This window comes from Oryctolagus cuniculus, chromosome 11 (genome assembly GCF_051225735.1).
Source record: "Oryctolagus cuniculus isolate XC-2025 breed Fujian yellow rabbit chromosome 11, ASM5122573v1, whole genome shotgun sequence".
Lineage (NCBI taxonomy): Eukaryota > Metazoa > Chordata > Mammalia > Lagomorpha > Leporidae > Oryctolagus > Oryctolagus cuniculus.
The window spans coordinates 116,214,707-116,239,956 of NC_142877.1; the positions used below are offsets into that span (position 1 = coordinate 116,214,707).

Here is a 25,250-nt window from a genome sequence, read left to right on the forward strand (position 1 = left end):
TGAGCCGTGATTACTAAAATTACAGCCGGTTTCAGGTCAGAGAACCAAGTACAAAGTGCCAGCCAGTCTCCAGATGGCCTCTTTTTCCTCGTCCCTCGTCACCTTTGTGTTTGACATTCGTCACCCTGTGATGAGAGGCAGGAATTCCAAAGCCATAAAGGCAGGAGGGAGGCCCCGAGCGCTGCTCTCGGCTCTCTGTGGGGCCAAGGCCGCGTCCAGAGTCCCTGGTTCCTCCTACGACCTAGATTCTCTGCCGCCCAGCGCCTGCCCCAGCGCGCGCATCCGCACACGTCCTCGGCGACACCAACGGTCGCATTTGATGTCAGAATCTCTGAAGCGGGCTGTTCTCAGCAGTTCTCAAGCTCAGATGTGGGCCGCACTTTCAGTTCTTCAGAACCCACGGTGGCGCTCGGCACACACACGCCGAAGGCGGCACAGGACTCGTGGGCCCCGCCGGGGCCTGCGGAGCGGGAGGGCAGGGGCGTCTTCTCAAAGAGGAGCCGCGTGCTCTCCTGATGTCCACGCGGGCTGCGCGAGGCCCCGGGAGGGCTGATGGACTGGCCCGGGATCACACAGCTCGCGGCACAGCCAGGCCGGGGGACGCTGCGTGCGCGGCTTCCCCGGGACGACTCTGGGAGGCCGGGCACCCCAGCAGCTCGCCGCTCCTCCTCCTCCTGCGCTTTCTCTCCGAGAGAAGCCATCGCCCCCTGCGCAGTCTCCCAGGCTGCAAGCCGGCGCCGTCCCAGAGCCCCCTTCTCCCTCTGCCCCCCGGGAATGTCCCCAAACGCTGCCTCAGAAATGTGTCCTCGCCCCTCCTGGGCCCCGGCCGCTGTCCTCTCTCGCCTGCAGGGCCACATGCGGCCTCCTGGCCCTGTGTCCCGACTCACACGCAGCTCCCGCTTCCCTCTGAGGCTCCCCCCGTCCTTTCTCTGCCCAGCACCCCTGAGTGGGCCCGTAAGTTTCAGGGTAAGACTCCAGGCTCTCCAACACGGCCCACAGACCGCCATTCCTGGATTCCCAGCCCCAACCCCAGCCGGCCTGCGTGTTCCGTTCCCAGGATGCACCACGCCCCTCGTGACCCGGAAGTGGATCCTCGGCCACCTGCCTTTCCCCGAGTGATTTCTGGCGCCGCCGCCCCCGGGCAGGTGGCCGCTGCTCCCGGCTTTCCTATCCGTCTTCCGGCACCTCCTTTATCACAGGGCTCCTAGCCGTGACGACATTTCTGCCACGGGAAACAGACGCTCAGGGTGGCTTAATCGTGACGGAGATGGACGGTTCCTCCCGCGTGCAGGAGCAGGCGGGCTCCGGGTGGTCCGTTCAGGGGCGCCGCGAGGGTCTTGCCGGCTTCTGCTCCGTCGGCCTCGCCAGGAGCTGTGCACGGCGATGTCGCGCGCTTTAGATGCTCCCGTGGGCGCGGCACCGTCTCTTCGCGCCGCGAGCTCGTTTTCTGAAGTAACCGGAAGCCACGCAGAAGCAAGCCTAGTGGGTAGTACAGCCACGAAGGCAGGGATCGCTCGTGGGGCGGCCGGATAGCCGCGAGACAGAACTCTCGCTTTTGCTGGGCGCAGGCTCGCAGAGCAGGCTCAGGAAGGGCATCTCGACGGTCCTGAATTCTGCCCCAAAAATCGTGCAGTGAAACCAGCCGGGTAGAACTCGTGCTTCCGAAGCTGGCCCCATTCCGGTGTTTACGTCTAAAAAATAAGAACCAGTTCGGTCTTTAAATGTTTCCTGGCTACCTGGAAAAGAAGAAGAGCAACAATGGAGTGGCTGTTTGCCTTCCCACCCTCCGCCCAGGCGCTGAAGATCCCAGACAAAGGAGTTTCCCAAAACACACGGGGAAAAGGGGGGGTGGGGGTGGGAGGCACGAGTCTGCAGCAATAACTCGGGGTCCAGAGAAGCGAATCTGCAGACACAGACCCACCGCTGCCTCCGCGGGCCTCGGGAGCTTCCCAGAGCTGCTGGTAGCTCCTTTCCCTCCACCTGGCAAACGGTGCTCTGGGCTCGGCCCCTCTGTCTGGCTGTTCTGGGGTCCTCACTGCAGTGTCTTTGTCCTGTGTCCTCTCCCTGCCTGTAGGTACTCAGCAACCAAGAGGAGTGGTTCAAGGCGGAGCTGGGGAGCCAGGAAGGCTACGTGCCCAAGAACTTCATAGACATCCGATTTCCCGAGTAAGTCGGCCGGGCCTGCCCACACACACTCCCTTCCCTCTCCCGGGCGGGCAGAGGTGCCGCCACCAAGGGCTGCCTCTGGCGCTCCCTCCAGAGCTTCCAGAACCACGCGGCTGAAGGCCGGGCTGGGAGGGAGATCTGCATCTGTTGGCTTCCATGCCACGTGGCTGTGTAGCCTATTTTAAGTTCTGACAAAGTGAGTTTGTCAGCTAGAATCTGTGATGAGAGCCGGCCCAGGGTTTCTGGGATTTCCCACGGGGGCGCTGTTGGCCAGGGCTCTGCTCTCCCTCCTGAGCACGGATCCCAGCCCGGCCTGGCCCTTGGTGCCAGGTGGGTGTGTGGCTCTGCAGCCTGCTGGCTCCGGAGAGAGAAGTCGGGGAGAGCAAAGGGAATTCCCTTCCTAAAGAGGAAGTGAGAAGTTGAGATTGGGCCTCCTTTGTCTCAAGAATTGACCACAAGGGTTAGATAGAAATCTGGTCTTGTGTCACAGCCGGGCCGTGGCCTGAACAGCGGAGGTTTGTTAGAAAGCCAGAGCGGCGCAGCAGGGCTCCCGGTGACCCCGCGCTGACCCCTGGGCCAATGCGGGGGCCACCTGACCTTGGCTGGGCCCCGGATGCTGCCTGGAATCCGCCCCTGGCCACGTCGTACCTTCTCTGGACTCAAACCTGCAGCCCCTCCACACCTCACTGGGACCATGGACGGTGCCAGAAGAGAGGCTGCCTGACCCCGCCCCTCCTGGCCCCCACACCCCGCCTCCTGGAGCTATACTCAGACTCCGCCTTCCCTGCAGCTGCCTGGAAGGGGCGGCTCCAAGCAGGCCCCCCCCACAGCAGCCCTCTCCCTGTGCCGTGCTCCCCCCCCACAGCAGCCCTCTCCCTGTGCCATCCCCCCCACAGCAGCCCTCTCCCTGTGCCGTCCCCCCCACAGCAGCCCTCTCCCTGTGCCGTCCCCCCCCACAGCAGCCCTCTCCCTGTGCCGTCCCCCCCCACAGCAGCCCTCTCCCTGTGCCGTCCCCCCCACAGCAGCCCTCTCCCTGTGCCGTGCCCCCCACAGCAGCCCTCTCCCTGTGCCGTCCCCCCCCACAGCAGCCCTCTCCATGTGCCGCCCCCCCCCACAGCAGCCCTCTCCCTGTGCCGTCCCCCCCCACAGCAGCCCTCTCCCTGTGCCGTGCCCCCCACAGCAGCCCTCTCCCTATGCCGTCCCCCCCCACAGCAGCCCTCTCCCTGTGCCGTCCCCCCCCACAGCAGCCCTCTCCCTGTGCCGTCCCCCCCACAGCAGCCCTCTCCCTGTGCCGTCCCCCCCACAGCAGCCCTCTCCCTGTGCCGTCCCCCCCACAGCAGCCCTCTCCCTGTGCCGTCCCCCCACAGCAGCCCTCTCCCTGTGCCGTCCCCCCCACAGCAGCCCTCTCCCTGTGCCGTCCCCCCCACAGCAGCCCTCTCTCTGCGCCGTCCCCCCCCACAGCAGCCCTCTCTCTGTGCCGTCCCCCCCCACAGCAGCCCTCTCTCTGTGCCGTCCCCCCCACAGCAGCCCTCTCCCTGTGCCGTCCCCCCCCCACAGCAGCCCTCTCCCTGTGCCGTCCCCCCCACAGCAGCCCTCTCCCTGTGCCGTCCCCCCACCCCCACAGCAGCCCTCTCCCTGTGCCTTCCCCCCCACAGCAGCCCTCTCCCTGTGCCGTCCCCCCCACAGCAGCCCTCTCCCTGTGCCGTCCCCCCCCACAGCAGCCCTCTCCCTGTGCCGTCCCCCCCACAGCAGCCCTCTCCCTGTGCCGTCCCCCCCCACAGCAGCCCTCTCCCTGTGCCGTCCCCCCCACAGCAGCCCTCTCCCTGTGCCGTCCCCCCCCCACAGCAGCCCTCTCCCTGTGCCGTCCCCCCCACAGCAGCCCTCTCCCTGTGCCGTCCCCCCCCACAGCAGCCCTCTCCCTGTGCCGTCCCCCCCACAGCAGCCCTCTCCCTGTGCCGTCCCCCCCCACAGCAGCCCTCTCCCTGTGCCGTCCCCCCCACAGCAGCCCTCTCCCTGTGCCGTCCCCCCCACAGCAGCCCTCTCCCTGTGCCGTCCCCCCACAGCAGCCCTCTCCCTGTGCCGTCCCCCCCACAGCAGCCCTCTCCCTGTGCTGTCCCCCCCACAGCAGCCCTCTCTCTGCGCCGTCCCCCCCCACAGCAGCCCTCTCTCTGTGCCGTCCCCCCCCACAGCAGCCCTCTCTCTGTGCCGTCCCCCCCACAGCAGCCCTCTCCCTGTGCCGTCCCCCCCCCACAGCAGCCCTCTCCCTGTGCCGTCCCCCCCACAGCAGCCCTCTCCCTGTGCCGTCCCCCCACCCCCACAGCAGCCCTCTCCCTGTGCCTTCCCCCCCACAGCAGCCCTCTCCCTGTGCCGTCCCCCCCACAGCAGCCCTCTCCCTGTGCCGTCCCCCCCCACAGCAGCCCTCTCCCTGTGCCGTCCCCCCCCACAGCAGCCCTCTCCCTGTGCCGTCCCCCCCACAGCAGCCCTCTCCCTGTGCCGTCCCCCCACCCCCACAGCAGCCCTCTCCCTGTGCCTTCCCCCCCACAGCAGCCCTCTCCCTGTGCCGTCCCCCCCACAGCAGCCCTCTCCCTGTGCCGTCCCCCCCCACAGCAGCCCTCTCCCTGTGCCGTCCCCCCCCACAGCAGCCCTCTCCCTGTGCCGTCCCCCCCACAGCAGCCCTCTCCCTGTGCCGTCCCCCCCCACAGCAGCCCTCTCCCTGTGCCGTCCCCCCCACAGCAGCCCTCTCCCTGTGCCGTCCCCCCCACAGCAGCCCTCTCCCTGTGCCGTCCCCCCCACAGCAGCCCTCTCCCTGTGCCGTCCCCCCCCACAGCAGCCCTCTCCCTGTGCCGTCCCCCCCCACAGCAGCCCTCTCCCTGTGCCGTCCCCCCCACAGCAGCCCTCTCCCTGTGCCGTCCCCCCCACAGCAGCCCTCTCTCTGCGCCGTCCCCCCCCACAGCAGCCCTCTCTCTGTGCCGTCCCCCCCCACAGCAGCCCTCTCCCTGTGCCGTCCCCCCCACAGCAGCCCTCTCCCTGTGCCGTCCCCCCCACAGCAGCCCTCTCCCTGTGCCGTCCCCCCCCACAGCAGCCCTCTCCCTGTGCCGTCCCCCCACAGCAGCCCTCTCCCTGTGCCGTCCCCCCCACAGCAGCCCTCTCCCTGTGCTGTCCCCCCCACAGCAGCCCTCTCTCTGTGCCGTCCCCCCCCACAGCAGCCCTCTCTCTGTGCCGTCCCCCCCCACAGCAGCCCTCTCCCTGTGCCGTCCCCCCCCCACAGCAGCCCTCTCCCTGTGCCGTCCCCCCCACAGCAGCCCTCTCCCTGTGCCGTCCCCCCACCCCCACAGCAGCCCTCTCCCTGTGCCTTCCCCCCCACAGCAGCCCTCTCCCTGTGCCGTCCCCCCCACAGCAGCCCTCTCCCTGTGCCGTCCCCCCCCACAGCAGCCCTCTCCCTGTGCCGTCCCCCCCCACAGCAGCCCTCTCCCTGTGCCGTCCCCCCCACAGCAGCCCTCTCCCTGTGCCGTCCCCCCCCACAGCAGCCCTCTCCCTGTGCCGTCCCCCCCACAGCAGCCCTCTCCCTGTGCCATCCCCCCCACAGCAGCCCTCTCCCTGTGCCGTCCCCCCCACAGCAGCCCTCTCCCTGTGCCGTCCCCCCCCACAGCAGCCCTCTCCCTGTGCCGTCCCCCCCCACAGCAGCCCTCTCCCTGTGCCGTCCCCCCCACAGCAGCCCTCTCCCTGTGCTGTCCCCCCCACAGCAGCCCTCTCTCTGCGCCGTCCCCCCCCACAGCAGCCCTCTCTCTGTGCCGTCCCCCCCCACAGCAGCCCTCTCCCTGTGCCGTCCCCCCCACAGCAGCCCTCTCCCTGTGCCGTCCCCCCCACAGCAGCCCTCTCCCTGTGCCGTCCCCCCCCACAGCAGCCCTCTCCCTGTGCCGTCCCCCCCCACAGCAGCCCTCTCCCTGTGCCGTGCTCCCCTCAACAAACACCAGGGCTTCATTTTCCCTTCTTACCAGGCTACCGACCAACAAAACCCAGAGCCCTCCGCCTCGGATCCCCTCCTGGCTTCCGCCCTTTTCTCTCTCAACTCCTCTGCCATCGTCTCTGCAGCCCCCAGGACGCCTTCAAAACCGGACCTGTCAAGGTCAAGGTCACAGTGATGGCAGGTCCCAGGGTGGGAGGGCTCCCTCCCAGCCTCAGAAGCCTGGGTGTCCAGACCCGGTCTCTGCTCCTCCTCTTTGCTCGCCCCCGTCCCTGCCGCTCCTCAGTCTCCAATGCTGCCTCCTCCTCACCTCCCCGCACTCCTTCAGGTCTAGAACAGAGACAGACAGACAGACAGACAGGGCTTCCGTCTGCCGGCTCATTCCCCAAATGCCTGCAGTGGCAAGACAGGCCCAGACCAACACTGGGAGCTCGGCTCCAGCTCCAGCTGTTCTGCCTGCAATCCAGCTCCTTGCTGTGGCCTGGGAAGGCAGCAGAGGACGGCCTGGGTGCTGGGGCCCTGCACCCACGTGGGAGACCCAGATGGAGTGCCAGGGTCCTGGCTCCAACCTGGCCCAGCACCTGTCTTTGCAACCATTTGGGAAGTAAATCAGTGGATGGATATCTCTTTCTTTCTCTCTCTGTGCCCCTCCCTCTCTCCCTGTCTTTCTCTCTCCCTCTCCCCCACTCTCTATCTCTTGCTTTCTCTCTGCCTTTCAAACAAATAATTTCTTTTGACAGGCAGAGTGGACAGTGAGAAGGAGAGACAGAGAGAAAGGTCTTCCTTTTTCTGTTGGTTCACCCCCCAAGTGGCCGCTACAGCCGGCACATTGCGGCCGGCACCCTGCGCCGATTCAAGGTGCTTCTCCTGGTCTCCCATGCAGGTGCAGGGCCCAAGCACCTGGGCCATCCTCCACTGCACTCCCGGGCCACAGCAGAGAGCTAGACTGGAAGAGGGGCCACCGGGACAGAATCCGGCACCCCGACTGGGACTAGAACCCAGTGTGCTGGCGCCGCAGGCGGAGGATTAGCCTAGTGAGCCGCGGCGCCGGCCAATAAATAAATATTTTTAAAATAAGATAAATTTCCATTAGAGAGGAATTGTATATTTCCCACCCACCCCCACTTCCTGTGGCCTCTTCTAAAAACATTCCTTTGCAGTCTGACAACTACGGGGTGCACCCGCTCCTCGTCCTATGCCACCCTCCACGCTAGATGGGTTGCAATGCAGTCATGGGCTCACCAGGCCCCAGAAACCCCTGCCAGCGTCCCTGCGGCCGCAGACCTGGGTGAATACCTCCCTCTGAAGTCCTCAGACGGCACCTGTCTGCCAGGGACAGCGTAGGCTTCTGGCGGCAGCGTCGAGAGCAGCCACCTCGAAGCAGGGTGACCCAGTCCCGCCTTTGGCCACCGAGCTGCCCAGTGCTTGCAGGAGGAGTCCAGCCTCCTGCCCCGTGGCTGCAGCCTCCGTTTGCCGTGTCCTGTGTGAACATGACCTCCCGCGTGCACACAGCCGCCATGTCCCATGCAGCTGCACCACAGGGGCTGCCACCTGACAGCCGCTGCTTCTCCGTTTCTTCTTGTCCACTGCGGAGATGCTGTTTCCGCCTGGATCTTTGGGTAGGACCCAGGAGCCCCGTGGCTGCAGCCAGCCCCTCTCACACTGCAGCCCGTGTGTGTGTGTGTGTGTGTGTGCACACATGGGCCTCTTCTGGCACCAGGCAAAGCCCCCGGTGCTCCGTGCACGGAGACGTGCCCGGGTCACTGAGCTCTCAGCCAGGGAGGGAGTGCTGGGCCTGGTTGCCCCCACCTCCATCCCCCCACCCCCCACCCCACCCCCCTGCTGTGGCCCCTCCCCAGGCTGCTCCTGCAGGGTTTCCTAGCCTCAAGCAGCCGCACTTTTCCCGACTTCTCCAGGAGGGAGGGAGCCTCCACGGTGAGTCAGGGATGCTGTCTTGCCTGGAGCCTTCGTCTGGCTCTGGAGGCCGGTGGCCCCCGGCCCCTCACTGCTGCACAGAGCCCCTCTGAGCCCCCTCCTGGCCCTGGAGTGGCTCACCAACATCCTCCTGTTGTCTCTTGCCCTGCAGGTGGTTTCATGAGGGCCTCTCCAGACACCAGGCCGAGAACTTGCTCATGGGCAAGGAGGTTGGGTTCTTCATCATCCGGGCCAGCCAGAGCTCCCCAGGGGACTTCTCCATCTCCGTCAGGTACTGGCCACTCCCAGCACCCCCACCCACCCACCTTCCCAGCCTGCAGCCCCCACAGCTGAAGCCACAGGGTGACCTCGCAGTGTGGCCCAGTGGTCAGAAGCATGGTGGCAAAGCGGGTGACACTGTCACTTCCTTCCCGGAACTCACAGACGACACCTGCTGCCCCCCCCCCCCAGTGCAGGTGCTTCCAGATGAGTGTCACTCAGCGCCTGTACCATGCATGGTCCAGCAGTGTGGGGCGGGGGGGGGGGGGGGGGGGGCTCAGCTCTCAACCTCCCCTGACTTGCTGTCTAAAGAGGGAAAAGCAGAAAATCAGAGTCACTGCTGGAGGCTGCACTGGCAAGAGGTCTTCAAAAAGTTCATGGAAGTTTATAACACGAAAAACTAGGCATGGATTTCAAAGTAGTTTCTGCACTAAAATAAGTTTACCTGGTTTGCTAAGAATTTATTTTGAAACAGTTACAGAGAGAGAGGGAGAAAGAGAGGAGGACTTCCATCTGCTGGTTTGCTCCCCATAACTGCTGGGGCTGAGCAGGCTGAAGCCAGGAGCTCGGAACTCCGTCTGGGTCTCCCAAGCGGGTGGCAGGCAGAGGATTAACCAATGAGCCACGGCGCTGGCCCCTCAACCCTGTTTCTTAAGGGCCCTGATTATAACCAGAACAAGTAGTTTGTCAGGCGCTGAGGCCGTCTTCTGCTTTCCCAGGCGCAGTAGCAAGGAGCTGCATGAGAAGCAGAGTAGCCAGGACCCAGGCAGGAGCTCTGGTACAGGATGCCGGTGTCACAGGCCAGCTTAGCCCACTGCGCCACAACGGCTGCCCTTAAACTTGCCTTTGAATGCCATGTTTCCATGAGCGTTGGAAGAACCCTCATCTAGTCGTGAAGAAAGGCTGTTTCAACACAGAACCGTGCAGCAAAACTGAGACCAGAGCTGAGCCAAGGAGGGCCCGAGGGGGGCAGGGGACCGCAGCAGCGGGATGTCGCTTCTGAGTGGCACCTGGGAGGAAGTGACTCAGGCCAGCACAGACATGACACAGCCCCAAACTCAGAGGCCCCAAGTCTGACCACATTGCATGTGGTCAGCATGTGGGGGATTGCAAGTCACATATCAGATTTGGCGACCACATGTGAAAGTACAAGAAATAGTGCTGAGAGCAGATTAGGAGACGCCATGACAACCGGTGCAGCCAAAACCAACTGTCAAGTTCGCCGACAGGAAGTCCTGGTCTGCGTTGTTCTGTAAGTTTTGAAAGGCAAGTCGCTTTATTGCTTTGAGTACAGAAACCTAATCTCTGGAAACAACCCGTGGCCACTTTACTGTATTTTTTTACTAAGAGTTGATATTCAAAAAAATAGGTAAGCAGGACCACAGATATGAGGGTAGCGCAAAAAGCTTGTGGAAACTGGAGTTACAAGACAGGTGTAGTGGGGCAGGCAATGTGCAGCAGTGGGTTAAACCACAGCCTGGGATGCCACAGCCCGTAAAGGAGCACCTGGCATCAGATTCTTCCTCCACTTCCAACGCGGCTCCCTGCTAGTGTGCCTGGGAGGTGGCGGATGGTGGTCTGAGTATTTGGGTCCCTGCTACCTACATAGGAGGCAGTGATGGAGTTCCTGGCTCCTGGTCCAGCCTGGTTTCGGCCTTGGCTGTTGTGGGCATTTGGGGAGTAAGTCACTCTCTCGCTCTCGCTCTCGCTCTGCTTTCAAATAAACTTATAAAATTAAACTGCATGTTTATTTTGGTGCAAAAAAAATTGAAATCTATGAATGGAAGTGTGTTAAAAAAATTCACGGAGGCTGGCGCCACGGCTCACTAGGCTAATCCTCCGCCTGTGGCACTGGCACACCGGGTTCTAGTTCTGGTTGGGGCGCCGGATTCTGTCTCGGTTGCTCCTCTTCCAGTCTGACTCTTTGCTGTGGCCCGGGAAGGCAGTGGAGGACGGTCCAAGTGCTTGGGCCCTGCACCCGCATGGGAGACCAGGAGGGAGCACCTGTGAATCGGCGCAGGGTGCCGGCCGCAATGTGCCGGCTGTAGCGGCCACCTGGGGGTGAACCAACAGAAAAAGGAAGACCTTTCTCTCTGTCTTTCTCTCTCTCACTGTCTAACTCTGCCTGTAAAAAAAAAAAAATTTTCACGGAAAATGTATATTGGGGAGAAAATGCATAGATCATTAAAGAAAATTTGCAACCAAATAAGCTTCTCTTTCAAATGTATTTGAAGGCTTCCTGGTGGGCCAGCCCTCTGTGAGCACGGGAGCCTAACCTGCTGGAGGGTAGCCTGGGCGCTGCAGCCTTGCCCTGTGCTCTTGCGAAAACTCTCGGTTATCCATAGCCAGGACATTCTTCGTCCTCCTTTGGGTGATCATCACTTTAGCTCAGTCAATACTGATGCCTCATAGATTCCAAATGTGTTACAGTATATAAAATCTTGCTCCATGAATACATTTTACAAATCAACCCTATTTATTTTTTTAAAAGACTTGTTGTACTTGAAAGGCAGAGTTACAAAGTTGGGGGGAGGGGGAGATATATCTTCCATCTGCTGGTTCACTCCACAGATGGCTGCAAAAGCCGGGGCTGGGCCAGGTGAAAGCCAGGAGCCAGGAGCTTCATCCAGGTCTCCCACAAGGGTGCAGGGGCCCAGGCACTTGGGCCATTCTCTGCTGCTTTTCCAGGCGTGCTAGCAGAGAGCTGGATTGGAAGTGGAGCAGCTGGGGCTCCCCCTCAACCCTGTTTGTTTTTTTGGTTTTTTTTGACAGGTAGAATCATAGACAGTGAGAGAGAGAGACAGAAAGGACTTCCTTCCATTGGTTCACTCCCCAAATGGCCACCACAGCTGGTGCTGCGCCGATCCAAAGCCAGGAGCCAGGTGCCTCTTCCTGGTCTCCCATGCGGGTGCAGGGCCCAAGCACTTGGGCCATCCTCCACTGCCCTCCCAGGCTACAGCAGAGAGCTGGACTGGAAGAGGAGCAACCAGGACTAGAACCCGGCGCCCATATGGGATGCTGGCACCGCAGGCAGAGGATTAACCAAGTGAGCCACGGCGCTGGCCCCTCAACCCTGTTTCTTAAGGGCCCTGATTATAACCAGAACAAGTAGTTTGTCAGACTGAAGGGAATCTCTTAGTGCCTTTTTTTTTTTAGATTAATTTTATTTATTTGAAAGGCAGAGTGACAGAGAGAGATCTTCCATCTGCAGATTCACTCCCAAATGGCTGCAACAGCCAGGGCTGGGCCAGGCCAGAGCCGGGAGCCCGGAGCTCTACCTGGGTCTCCCCTGTCGGTTGCAGGGGCCCTTGTGCTTGGGCCAGCTTCGGCTGCGTTTCCTTGGTTCCTTAGCAGGGAGCTGGATTGGAAGTGGAGCAGCCGGGGCTCACAGCAATGCTCCAGTATGAGATGCCAGCCTTGCAGGCAGCGGCTTAGCCCTTGAGCCACCACGCCAGCCCCGGGGCTTGGCTTGCACGGTGGTGACTGTGGCTCTTTCAGCTAGGATCATGGTTTGAATGTCCCTGGCTGAAATGAATTCTCAGGAGTCAGCCTTGGCCCTCTCTGACGTCGAAGCAAGGCAGCGTCATTGCGGTGACTGCTCCCGTGAGTGCCGCGGAATCCCGTGCAGATGTTGTATGAAATATTCCGAAGCAACGTCGTTTTTACTTACTTCCGCCTGTGACAGGGAAGAGCTCCTGTAGCCCCTCCACGCTGGGAAGGGTCTGCAGAGCTGCGCTGGGAGCCTGGAGCCTGAGTGACGGACGTGCTTGTCTGTGCGCCCACTCTCAGGCCTGGGTCAGGGGTGAGACCATCCTCTCTCCGTGGACCCGGGTGACCAGGGCAGACCTGACAGCACAGGGGCCTGGAAGGGCCGGGCTTTAAGCTGAGTTCCCTGACTCCGAGGTGGTGCAGAAATGATCAGGAGAATCTCCCCTCTGCGGAGTAGGGACTGTGAGTTGAGCCACATGGCGTTGTGGGAAGGAGGCTCTGTGAGTGGCTACAACCAGGGGGAAGACCGTGCAGGAATGGCCCGAAGCTGTCAGGTGAGCACAGCCCTGGCTCCACCTGCTGCGCGCGCACCCAGCAGGCAACCTGAGGTTGAATCAGAATTTCCACAGACCGCTCAGCCCATCCCTCGGAAACCTCCTGTAGCCTTCGACACATCTCCACTCCCAGAGCCCTTTCAATTCCTGAACTTGCTGCAGATCAGAAAACTTACCTCACTGATTAAGGCCAGGGTGTCTTTAAATGGAATGTGTGTCCCACTGAAGGAAGACTCTGCCCAAAACCTGGCGATAGATATGGTGAGACTCCAGCAGGGAGTAGACTCAGGCGTCTCTTTCCAGATGGTAAAATCCAGCTTCTCCTAGCCCGGCACGGTGGTCCCCACCGTGCAGTAGCAAGAGGCACGAGGGGCTGCACTCACCGCGCTGGAATCAGAGACCCCAGGTTCCTGCTTCGGGACCGGCGTTGTGGCATAGCAGGTTAAGCCACCGCCAGTGATCCAGCATCCCATGTGAGCACCAGTTCGCGTCCCGGCTGCTCCACTTCAGATCCAGCTCCCTGCTACCCTCTGTCTCCATAAATAGTTTAAAAATACAAAAAAAGCTTCTTCCCTCAACTCCGTCAGTCCCTCAGTGACCTTGACCAAGGCCTCTGCACCTCTCTGAACCTCGATGTTGGCCCCTGTGGAGTGGAGAAGTAAAGCTGAACCTTCTCCAAGGTCTTTTCCCATCGAGCTCTACAACTCCATGTAATATTTTGTCCCCAAAAGCTCAAAATACTTTGTAGCCTAATTTATGCGAAGCACTGAACAAGATCAAGAGCTCCTGCTTGCCCTGAGAGCAGACGTGACAAATTTCGGAGGGAGGAGAGGCGCGCAGAGCAGCGCTCACCTGCCCGTGCTGGTGGATGGGCTCAAAGGAGCTAGTTCAAAGCGTTTGTGATAACAGACCGATAACAAGGGCCTCGAAAAACCCCTCGGAGGTGGGGTCCTTAGCACGGGACACGGCTCAGGCGTTGCCATGTTCCCGGTAAACATGGGGAAAGGCCCTTGATCGCGTCGTCTTTAAGGCCCTTTGAACATTCTTTTCCTTGTAAAAGCTTGGCTGTGGTGACCAAAACAGATCTGAGCTTCCCTGATGCCCACGCCAAGGTAGGAAACCCCTCTAATGCACCTGTGTCCTGAGTGTGCCTCCCTGACATCCCTGCTCCATGAGGGGGCGGGGTCACTGTGTCCGCCAGGCGTGGACACGAGCAGCCCTGGAGGCAGAGCCGCGTCACCCCTAACACAGCCTGGGTCTGCCTTGGCCTGCAGGCATGAGGATGACGTCCAGCACTTCAAGGTCATGCGTGACAACAAGGGGAACTACTTCCTGTGGACCGAAAAGTTCCCCTCCCTAAACAAGCTGGTGGACTACTACAGGACGACGTCCATCTCCAAGCAGAAGCAGATCTTCCTGAGGGACAGGGCCCGAGAGGATCAGGTACGCCCCAGGGCCCAGTCAACTTCCAGTCACTCCGGGAGCCACCACAACCGTGCACGGGGTGGGAGGGCACCGCCCCTGAGGGTGCTCAAAGACAGAACCACTCTGAAGTCGGAGTTCCAGCGTAGTAACAGGTCAACACTTTCTACCCGCGGGACTTTGGAGAGTTGTCTGATCCTTAGTTTGCTCCTCCGTAAAATGGGGCAATAGTGATGTGACCCTCACGGCCTAGTTGTGAAGCTGAGAGAGGAAGGCGTGGGCCCCGGCTCTTACGCCATTCCTGATCGCACCGCAAGTGCGCAACAGACGTTAGCTCATATCGTGGGTGCTGGTGTTTGGTCATTTGTACAGGTGGGATGCCGGCAGTGGTCCAAGGAGGGAGTTGGGGAGGGCTACAGACAGGGATGCTTCAGACCAGCCCGTGTCGCAGTGAGCTCTGTGACAGGGCTGGGGTGGCGGGCGGTGAAGGGACCCTGGAGGGGGAGACCCGGCCTGGGAGTTCTGCTCTTAGAATTACTTAGAGCGAAGAGGACTGTTGTCTTCAAAATGCATCAGACAGAACCGGCGTTGACTCCTGGCTGAATCGTCAAGTAGCCAAGATAAGGAGTGTGTCGGAGCACCAGTGCCTTGCATTTGCAGACCGGAGGGGTCTGGAAGGGTCCAGTGAGATCACACCGAGCGCCCTGCCACCGAGCCGGTCCACGCAGGCACGGAGGAAACTTTCAGTGGCCTCCCATAGGGAGATTCAGACACACAGTCTGCAAAGGTTGTTCAGAGCACCCAGCAGGCTCTTGAGCCACAGGCCGCCCGGGAGGCAGCGCCGGGCCGCAGGGTGGAAATCCTAGACACAGGCTGTCTGGGCAGGCATGAGGCGTGCGTGTGCTGGGGGAGTGGGGAACCCACGGCTGCCTTCAGGCGGGGGAGTTACAGCGGAGGCGGCGAGGGCTTCCCCACCAGCGCACACCAGGTTCAAAGGGGGAAAATGGTGACCTCAGAGCTTGTGAATGATTTTAACCAGGAAAAGGACAGAGAAATTGACTTCCCGGGATGCGCATTCCGAGATGAGTGGCAATATGAAATTGGATTAAGCTGCATTAAATGAGTTAGTGTTTATAAAGCGCTTAGGACAGCGTCTAGCATATACTGTGCCCGGGGCCCTGGGTAATTGTTTGTTAAATAAAAGCAGCCACAGTGATTCTGATTCATAGGCAGCCGGGCAGGCAGTAAACAGGCCTCGGCCCTTCCCAGAGCCCAGCACGGGCACGGCTGGTTTCCATGGTGCTGCCTGCTGCTGTTTGGGCCTCTGTCTCCAGGCTCCAAAGGACAGTTCAAAACCAGGTGGAGCCCACAGCTGAGCTGTGTGCCGGGGGGATGTCCAGGCGGAGCCCACAGCTGAGCTGTGTGCCGGGGGGATGTCCAGCGGCGTGGCCACACGTGCCACGCAGGGCTGGCGCTGTGTCTGTAACACGGAACAGCTAAGCTTGGTGGGCATGAGCGGGCAGGGAGCGGAAGTGTTCATCCCGAGCTCCCCAAACGGGAACCACCGCGGATCACAGAGGCCGCGCTGGGGCCTTCGAGGGTCCAGCTGTGGTTGCTGCCAAAGCTGCCCAGCCGGAAATGGCTGCCCATCAGGGTGGGGCTGAGGGGTCGGCCCGGAGGAGCCCGGGGCTACATCACGTCTGTCCTCCCTTGCAGGGTCGCCGAGCCAACAGCCTGGACTGGAGGCCCCAGGGAGGCCCCCACCTCAGCGGGGCCACGGGAGAAGAGATCCGGCCGGCCGTGAACCGGAAGCTGTCGGACCACCCGCCCCCCGTGCCCTCGCAGCACTCCCCGCACCCGCCGCCGCCCCAGCACTACCCACAGCACCACCATTTTCACCAGGTACCTCCCAGATGAGGTGGGGAGCATGAGGCCTGGCCCCGCGGCGTCAGGTCTCCGAGTCACCAGGAAGCCCCTGAGCCCCCAGGTGGCACAAGCGTGCAGACCACGCTCAGGAAAGATGTTTCCACAAGTGAAACAGCTCACAGCGTGAACACATGCACACGTATACACACGCGCACACGTGTGCAGTCGCCTCATTCCCCATCCCCCCCGCCCAGATGTGTTGCCATCCACAGGCAGGAGCAGGGTTAACCTCGGCCACCGACCGGCCTCGCTTACTTGGTTCTCGCCCACCTCGTTCCAGATGGGATGTCAAGTGGCTACCGAGCCGGACAATACGCCAGATAGCATCGCTGCTGAATTCCTTAGCGGGCACACAAGTCCTTTGGGGGTGGCCCGGATCTATTTCCCCAGCTTCCTCTCCCGCTCGTGGCCCCAGGCAAACACATTCCAGCCACGCTGCACTACAGCCAGGTACCCAGCGTCTGGTGGTTTTCTCTACGGCTCTGTGGACGCTGCTGTGCCATCCCCCGGCCTGAGTGCCCTTCCTGGCCAGTCCCTCATTTACAGTTTTTAATTAATCTATTTGAAAGCATGACAGAGATTTTCCATCTCTCCTTGTTCTCCGTCCAAATGCCCACAACAGCAGAGGCTGGGCCAGGCTGCAGCCGGGAGCCTGGAACACGGTCGGGGTCTCCTGTGTGGGTGCCAGGGCCCCAGCACTTGGGCCATCATCTGCTGCCTTCCGGGGCACATGAGCAGGAGGCACGGAGGAGCAGGGATTCCAGCAAGAACTCTGATAGAGAATGCACCGCCGTGGCCCCACCTCCCTACGCCTTCTTCAACCTGTCGTCTAAGCATCTCTCCCTCCCTGAGCCTCTCCTGATCTCTCAGGCAGACTTACCCCCCCCCCCCCCGCTCGCCCACTGCCCACTTTAATGTGGGAACTCCATGAGCTTCACGACCTCCCCCCAGCTGGAGGAGGGCACTGCAAAACGTTCATGGGGACTGGAATTGTAAGATGTCCATTTCAGTGTAAAGAGTTTTGAGAGCCAGGCACAGCTTTTTCGTGATACGCATTTCAGACATTCTGGAGACACCCCCGTGCACAGATGTCACATTTTTGCACCCCAGTCAACATCGCTTCACCCCCTTTTCCATGATCTTTCTGAAGTACCCACTTGTGTCCCCGATGTTGGTGCGGTGGCACGCGGTGGTGCCTGGTGAGTGCTTCTCCATCGAATCCGTGCCCCTGCCCTGGCCTGGGCCTTCGGACTCTGAGCGCCCTCGGTCCCCACCCCTGTGTCCCCATCGTCTGAGGTTCAGGGTCACTGTCGGCGAGTGTTCCTGGCATCCTGGCTGTGTCTGTGCATCCTGAGGGGTGGCCCCTGCAGCAGACTGACGGGTCCTCCACCACCCCTGTTTCTAGGATCGCCGTGGGGGCAGCCTGGACATCAACGACGGGCACTGTGGCGTGGGCATGGGCAGTGACGCGAATCCGGCCCTCATGCATCGGAGACACACGGACCCGGTGCAGCTGCAGGTGGCGGGGGTAAGGCAGCTGTGCCCGCCTGGGCTCCCCGGGGGATGGAGGGGGTGAGCGAGGCAGGGAGGGGTCCGACTGCACAGAGCTCATTTGGGCCTGGCCCTGTCCTGTTTCTCGGCTCCAGTTTGAGCACTGGGAGCTGAGTGGCCTTGATCATCCAGACCCACCATCACCCGGGGCCTAATTGCACGGGGCGTTGCTCTGAGCCTGTGGCCTTTGAGCTTGTCACGTGCAGAAAATTAACACGGCGCCTGTGGGCAGAGAGAGCAGGTCTCAGGGGTTCCCCCGGGGCCTCGCAGACTCAGTGTCCGGCGGGGAAAGTCGTGGGTCTCGGGAGTGAGGCTGCCGAGGTCCGGGGACGCCAGCGCAGCCCGGGACTCAGCGGGGCCCCTCTGCTTGCACCCGCAGCGCGTGCGGTGGGCGCGGGCGCTGTACGACTTCGAGGCCCTGGAGGACGACGAGCTGGGCTTCCGCAGCGGGGAGCTGCTGGAGGTCCTGGACAGCTCCAACCCGTCCTGGTGGACCGGCCGCCTGCACAGCAAGCTGGGCCTCTTTCCCGCCAACTACGTGGCGCCCACGACGCGCTGAGCCCGCCAGGGTCCCGACGCCTCTGTCTGAAGCCGCCCGCGCGGGGGTGGGCAAGCAAAGGAGCCGGGGCACGTGACTGCACACGCACGCATGCGCAGACGGGCGTGCGTCCACCACAGTTTGTCGTCGTAATTTATTGGCAGTTGTCTTGGTGAACGAGCTGTAGGAGGAGGAACTCGGGCGGAGAGCAACAGCCGCACTTAATGTCCTCCTCCCTCCCTCAGGGCTGTGCGGAAGACGGGGGCAGGGGGCGGGAGGGGTGGGGGCAGGGAGACGAACCAGAACTTCCTCCTGTCCGCGAGCTCTGGCCAGTTCCTCCTTGGCTTGGGAATCTTCACGGAGAGAGCGAAGCGAGGCGACAGCCGACAGCGGGCATCGGACACTGGGCCGCAGGTGGGGCGGGTCGAGCACACCTGCCAGGCCCGCTCACCTGCGGGGTTCCCGGGGCGGCTTCGCTCCGCCTCCAGGGGGTGGGCCCTGCTCGATGAGAACCACCGGCACGGAGCCAGCCGAGCGAGCGGGGCGCAGCGTGGAGAGGCCTTGCCCGCGCACGGCCGGCCTCCTGGCCCCGGCCCAGCTGCCTTCCGCCCCCCAGAGGAGCGTCCCTTGCACCATTCTCGCCTGTGCTGACGGGCAGTGTCTGCAGCAGAGCCCGCACTGGGAGGCCGAGGGATTTTCCCAGCTGCCCGTGGCTCACGTGGGCGTCTGCTGTGTCTCCCCAGCTGCAGGGAACGCGACTCCCTGGACCCTGAGGGCCTGCGAGCAGGCGCTAGGGACGCTGGCTCTGAGGGCGCTGTTCGGGGCTCCGCTTGGTCTCCCTCCTGATTTTCTGCTTCGCAGGTGCCTTGCCCGGTGGCACAGACAGAAGGCCGCTTTGTAAGAGCACTGGCGACCGACCCCGGGCCAGCAGCGGGCTGGGCTGCGAGCCTCCCCTCGGGGCTGCCCAGCGCCGGAGGACCCCTAGCCTCCCTCCTCACCTCAGGCTGGAGTCTTGTCCTGTGCCCACCTGGCCGGGCTCAGCGCCTTCCCGGGCAGCCTGGGAGCAAACATGGCTGCGTGGAGGGCACTTAGTGTGTGTGCATGCGTGCAGAGGCGTGTGTTCCATACGTGTGTGTGCAGCTTGTGTGGGTGTGCATGCGTGTGGATGGGAAAGAGAGCTGCGGGGGGGGGGGGCTGTTCTCGTCCCCAGTCGGCCCTGCTCTGGGGGGGGGGGGGCTTCATCCAAGGACCTATGAGAAGAGAGGGTCTCTGAGAAGAGAGGGTCTCAGGCTCCGAAGTGACTGCCTGTGTGATGCAAACTGTGTTCCTCGTGCCTCTGATTCTACGACTGTTTGGTCCCCGTGTGAGGACTGGGAGGGAAGAGAAGGCAGCAAACGGCCTGAAGACAGGGCAGGGGGAGCTCCCGCAGGCTGTGGGTCAGGGAGCACGTGGGGACCGGAACCTGAGCCGAGAAGCCACAGAGCAGGGAGGGAGCAAAGGCGACAGAGCCGCCCGCCAGCTGCACGTGTCTGCCTGCCTCTGGGGGCAATTCCACAGAGGCAGGTGGTTCGGTTCTGGTCTAGGCTGTGGTTCCGCGAAGTCGCTGCTGGAGGAAGCGGCCAGGAAGACGGCGCCCTTGCCCTTCTGGGCTGGGGGTGGGGGTGGGGGGCTGTGGTGCCCCGCACTGAGGGCCGGCGTGGGACCACAGAGGCCGAGCACTGGGCTGGCGGGCTGGGCAGAGCTGTTGGAACTCCTGGGACTGGGCGTCCTGCACTTCCAAGGCCGCAGTGGGGGGGATGGCGGAGGGTCACCTGCTGAGGCCCAGAACCGCCTTCACCCTGTCAGTTCCGAAGGCAGGAGCGGGAGAGCCCCCCAACCGCCCAGGAGGAGATGAGCACAGGGGCTGAGCCACCCTGGGGGGCGCAAGGAGCTGCTCCCCGCCCTCCCCTGTCACCCCAGGTCCTATGGTTGGTGAGTCAGTGCCTGGGGAGGGCCTGTCACCAGCCACTCAGCAGCGCATCACCTGCGACTCTGCAGGACTGGGGAGCGGGACTTTCAGAGAAAAGCCAGTTCCTGTTGGACCTGCAGGGGCCTTCTCATCGCCTCCTCCCGGGTCTCACTGCACTTCAAAGACCCCCCCCCCACTGCCCACCTGTGGATTGCCCCAGGGTGATTCAAGCTGCTGCTGCTCAGAATTCAAGTCTCAAGGGCTGGCTGGGGCTCATCGTGTGCGCGGCAGAGTGAGTCAGTCCCGTGTCTCTAATAGTCTCCCGGGCGCTGAGGCCACACTGAGTCACGGGGGCCATGAGCTAAACGGCTACAAAATCTAGCTGGATCCTTTTTCTGGAGATAGGCAGCCAGTTTTCTTTGTTGCCAGCCAGTCTGGTCTGGGGACAGGCACAGTTCTGGACAGTCAGCATCGTCCGCATCTGGCGGCGGAGCGATTTCCTCACCTTAGCGTCTGCATCTCCAGGAGGGGCTGAAAACCGAGAGGCGTCCGGATGGAATGCAAACAGGGATTTCCTGAGAGCAGTTGTTTATGTTCACGGATTCATTCTTCATTTATCTGGAAGGCAGAGCGACAGAAAAACCCATCTACTGCTCCACTCCCCAAATGTCTGCAACAGCCAGGGCTGGGCCAGACCAAAGCCAGGAGCCAGGGACTGCCCCCGGGTCTCCTGTGTGAGTGACAGGGACGTGGGGCAGCACCTGCTGCCCCCAGGTACGGGAACTGGATCGGAGGGAGAGGTGGGGTTCCATCCCAGGCATTCTGATGCGGGATGCGGTCCGTCCCGTGTGTCTGCTGTGGCTTAACCTGCCTCGCTTGATGCCTTCCCCCATGGTTATTTAAATATCAGCAAGGACTTCAGAAGAAGTTGTGAAAGCTTCTCAGGAAATCGTTAAACATGAGGGTGACTCCCATCAGGTGGGGCCCTACGTGACCTAAGTAGACTTCAGCTAACCCAAGGCAAAGCAGCTCACGTCGAGCACAGATGGGCACGGTCCGGATATTTGCTGTTTGCCCTGTCTCAGCATCTATGCCTGTGCCAGGACAAGGGTGTGAGAAAAGCCCTGATTGCCCAGAACCTCCTGGGACAGGCGTTTAGCCTTGCGGTTAAGGTGCCCGCGTCCCACATCCAAGTGCCCGGGTTTGATACCGGCGCTGGCTGCTGACTGCGGCTTCCCGCTAATGGCTCAGTGATGGCTCAGCCGTCGAGTCCCTGCCCTGACGTGGGAGACCTGGATGGAGTTTCTGGATCTCTGCTTCTGGCGGGTCCAGTGCAGGCTGTTGTGGGCATTTAGAGAGTGAAATGGATGCTGGGAAGTTTGTGTGTGTGTGTGTGTGTGTGTCCATTTCTCTCTCAAAGAGGCAAAAACCTTGCCCCAAACTCATTTTTAGCTCAGATGCCAGAGAGCTCTTCTTACAAACAAAACAAACCTCTCCCCATCCCATTGCACTGAGGCTCAAAGCTGAGGTCTTAGCCACGGAGGTCTGCCCCTCGCCCCTTTGCGTTCATGTCCCTGTGCCAGGCCTGCTCCCACCTCCCGGTGCCCGAGGACTCGGCCCGCGAGGCTTTCGCACCTGCTGATGCCTCCGCCTGGAACGCATGGCTCCTCTTCCTCACCTGCTTGCTCTCGCTCGTCTCCAGATCTGAGTTCAATGTCACTTCCTCCCACAGCCCTGCCCTGACAGCTAATTTAAGGTAGTCCATCCTGGCCGACTCAGGAACACTGTGCTGCCCCACATGTGGGCGGGAGTGCTGGACGGGGCCCTGTGACGATTAGACTGTGCGCTCCGTGGGGGCAGGAGTTACTCCGCTCTGTAAGCGGCTGCACACGCAGCGTCTAGCGCTGTGCCTGGCCCAGAAGCTCAGTGACTTCTTGCCCAATGAACACACAAGTGAAACTGCCTTCATCTCATCAGTGCGTTCTTGCTGCAGCCCACACGTCTGCGGCTGTACAGACCCGGAGGTGCTGATGCCCGAGTTATCATCGGAGCTTCAGCCACTGCCCCAAGTTCTCCTGCAGGTGCCTCTGAGACTCCGGGAGAGGGAGGGGGAGCTCTCACGGGCCAGGCGCTGGTCTGCTCCTGTCTCCTACGCGTCCCGCTGCACACACCTGCCCTGGTGTTTCAGACCCTCCAGGACACCACATCTGCCTGCAGTTCATGTGGCAAGGAGGTCGAGGCAGGGCAGGGTGGAGGAGGGTGCTCCTCCCTTCTCGGTGGAGCCCTCACCCCTGCGCCTGAATGAGGACGCCCACCTCCCCCAACCCCATCTCTGGTCTCTCCCCTCTTCTCCACCAATGGGAAAAAAAATGCCCCCAACCGATTCACAGGTGCAGCGGACACACACAGGAAGTGCACCCAGTCGTACAGTCTGGGCTCAGCTAGGAGTCACTCATGAAATCAACAAGTATTTACGACGCTCCTCCAGGGTCGTCAGGTCCTCCGCCTGTCTCCCTCTGTCCTCGCTGCTCCCTGGAGGCCACAGTGGTCCCAGCACCGCCCCCAAGCCGGCCTCCTCCCAGCTGGCTTCCAAGGCTGCTGCTCTTACTAATTTGCAAAGCAGAGCACAGCAGGCTCCCAGGCTCCCCAGAGCTTCCGCACTGAAGGCATTTCTTATTTTTATTTTTTTTATTTTTATTTATTTTTTTTTTTTTATTTTTGACAGGCAGAGTGGACAGTGAGAGAGAGAGACAGAGAGAAAGGTCTTCCTTTGCCGTTGGTTCACCCTCCAATGGCCGCCGCGGCTGGCGCGCTGCGGCCGGCGCACCGCGCTGATCCGATGGCAGGAGCCAGGAGCCAGGTGCTTTTCCTGGTCTCCCATGGGGTGCAGGGCCCAAGCACCTGGGCCATCCTCCACTGCACTCCCTGGCCACAGCAGAGAGCTGGCCTGGAAGAGGGGCAACCGGGACAGAATCCGGCGCCCCGACCGGGACTAGAACCCGGTGTGCCGGCGCCGCAAGGCGGAGGATTAGCCTAGTGAGCCGCGGCGCCGGCCCTGAAGGCATTTCTTGACCTGGCTGCTGCCTGTTGGCTCAGCTGCCTTCCCGTGGCTCCGCTCTCACACGCCCCTGGCACGAGTCCCGCTGAACCAACTGCGGTTCCAGAATCGGCCACACTGTCTCCGGCCTCTCCGGCCTGGACTGTCTGTTCCCTTTACGGGGACTGATTCCTCCCTCCTCCTCTCCCTTTTTTTTTTTTTTCCTGCCCACCAGTGCTGCCCAATGAGACTTTGTGAGATGATGGGAAAGTTGTGTATCTGGTCTGCCCGACTAGCAGCCACTGGCCACATGTGGCTGTGGAACACTTGAAATGTGGCCAGGGCCAGCGAGTGAAGCAGCCACCTGAGAGGAGCTGTGTGAGTCCAGGCAACCGGCACTCACTTTGAAACACGTATCTCGGGCCTCAAGGTCTCCACCGGAAACCATCTCAGCGTCACGCTTGCAGAGCGGCCCCTCCCTGAAGCCCCTGGAACCCCCGTGCTCTGCCCCGGCACTCGGAGCCCTGTGCTGTGGTCAGGGTTCCCGGATCTGCCTCCACCCCTGCGCTGAGTGTTCTTGAGGGCGAGACAAGCGCTTCACTCAGGAAATGGTTGGTGCAGGGTCACAGGGCAGCTTAGCCGCCGGCTCGCCGAGAGAGCGCGGAGCTGCAGCTCGTGCCACGTGCGTGGTGTGAACACCCCACTTGGTGTGAACAACGCCCCCACTGGGGTGGCAAGGGAATGAGAACCAGGCCACAAACTGGGAGGAAACCCTTGCAAAGGGCAAACCTGATAAAGGCCTGTTTTCCAAAATGGGCAAAGAACTCTTAAAACTCAACAATGAGAGAAGGAACAACCAGATGTCTGAATGAAGAAGCACTCCTAACTGCCCAAACTTGGAAGCAGCCAAGATATCCTCCAGCAGATGAGCAGATACACAGATGGAGAAATAAATAAATCCATCAATAAATAACTGGAGTATTGTTCAGCACCAAAACAGAAAGGAGGGGCCGGCACAGTGGCACAGCGCACTAAGCCTCCGCCTGTGGCGCCGGCATCCCATACAGGTGCCGGTTCGAATCCCAGCTGCTCCTTTTCCGATCCAGCTCTCTGCTATGGCCATGGAAAGCAAAAGAAGATGGCCCAAGTGCTTGGGCCCCTGCACCCACGTGGGAGACCTGGAAGGAGCTCCTGGCTTCGAATTGACCCAGCTCCAGCCATTGTGGCCATTTGGGGAGTGAACCAGCGGATGGAAGGCCTCTCTCTCTCTTTCTCTCTCTCTCTGACTCTCTTTCCTTCTGTCTATAACTGTACCTCTCAAATAATCTTTTTAAGTTTAAAAAAATAAAATATTTTTTAAAGTTAAAAAGAAATAGAAACAAGGGGGCCGGCATTGTGGTGCCGTGAACTAAGCCTCCCCCTGCAGTGCCGGTGTTCCGCACCAGAGCACCAGTTCAAGTCCCAGATGCTCTGCTTCTGACGCAGCTCCCTGCTGTGGCCTGGGAAAGCAGTGGGAGGCGGCCCGAGTGCTTGGGCCCCTGCACCCACGTGGGAGACCTGTATGGAGTTCAGGGCTCCTGGCATCCACCTGACCCTCTCTGTTTCCACCTCCTCCCCCCACCATCAAATGCCTTTCAAATAAAATAATCTTTAGAAGAAAGAAATGAGCTCTCAAGTCATGGAAAGACACACAGGATCCCTGCATAATGTCACGGAGTAAAAGAGGCCAGTGCGAAAAGGCTGCACACAATGGGTGTTCCCGCCCCCTGACACCCTGGACAAGGCAGCGGCATCTGCATCGAGAGCCCAGCGCTTGCCCGGGCGGGGCGTGGGGCGGGGAGGAGCAGAGTGCAGAGAGCGGGGAGAGGTGGATTCCGAGGGCGGCGGCGGAGCGGCGCTGTGTGAGGCTGCCGCGTGGATCCAGGCCACCCGTCCGCACGCTGCGCCGTGCCGGAACGAACCTCGCCGTCGCTGTGTGGGTGCAGGTCCATCCGTCGCCACAAACGTGGTGCCTGGGAAGGGGGAATTCAAAATAATCGCTGCAAAAACGTTGCAATCCGTACAGAATTTTTTCAGAATCCGCGTTTTCCATGAACTTTTGGGAGGCCTCTCATGGGTCACCGTGGGGCCAGAGGCTGGCCTGGGGAGGCCGGTGGTGGGGGGCGGGGGGCAGGGTTCACACAGGAACTCCTTTTGCCTTCTGCTGCCTTTTGCTCTAAACCCCAAAACTGCTCGGAAAAATGATGTCTGCTTAAAGAAGAAGGACACACTCCCGGGCCCATTTCAACCTGCGGTGGATCCAGCATGAACTGGAGGCCGACAGCAGGGCCAGGCTGGGCAGCGCTGGCACAGGCCCGGGCGGGCGAGGCCCGCGGGCCCTCCCTGGAGAGGTGTGCTCGGAGCCGCACGGAGCTCGGGCTCGCCCGGACGGCCAGGCCCAGGCCTGCACGTCTTTGACTTAG

General features: G+C 61.5%; 1 protein-coding gene across 1 annotated transcript in view; it reads left to right on the forward strand.

Moving 5' to 3' along the window:
* Window positions 1–24,809, forward strand: part of GRAP2 (GRB2 related adaptor protein 2) — a 74,882-nt gene extending 50,073 nt beyond the window's left edge. The window contains exons 3-9 of the mRNA XM_051834071.3: window positions 2,075–2,166; window positions 8,217–8,336; window positions 13,641–13,809; window positions 15,505–15,690; window positions 17,120–17,242; window positions 17,645–22,417; window positions 22,813–24,809. Of these exons, the coding sequence (XP_051690031.1) occupies window positions 2,075–2,166; window positions 8,217–8,336; window positions 13,641–13,809; window positions 15,505–15,690; window positions 17,120–17,242; window positions 17,645–17,824 (870 nt within the window). The 3' untranslated portion in view covers window positions 17,825–22,417; window positions 22,813–24,809. The remainder of the gene's footprint in view (window positions 1–2,074; window positions 2,167–8,216; window positions 8,337–13,640; window positions 13,810–15,504; window positions 15,691–17,119; window positions 17,243–17,644; window positions 22,418–22,812) is intronic.
* Window positions 24,810–25,250: the final 441 nt, after the last annotated feature.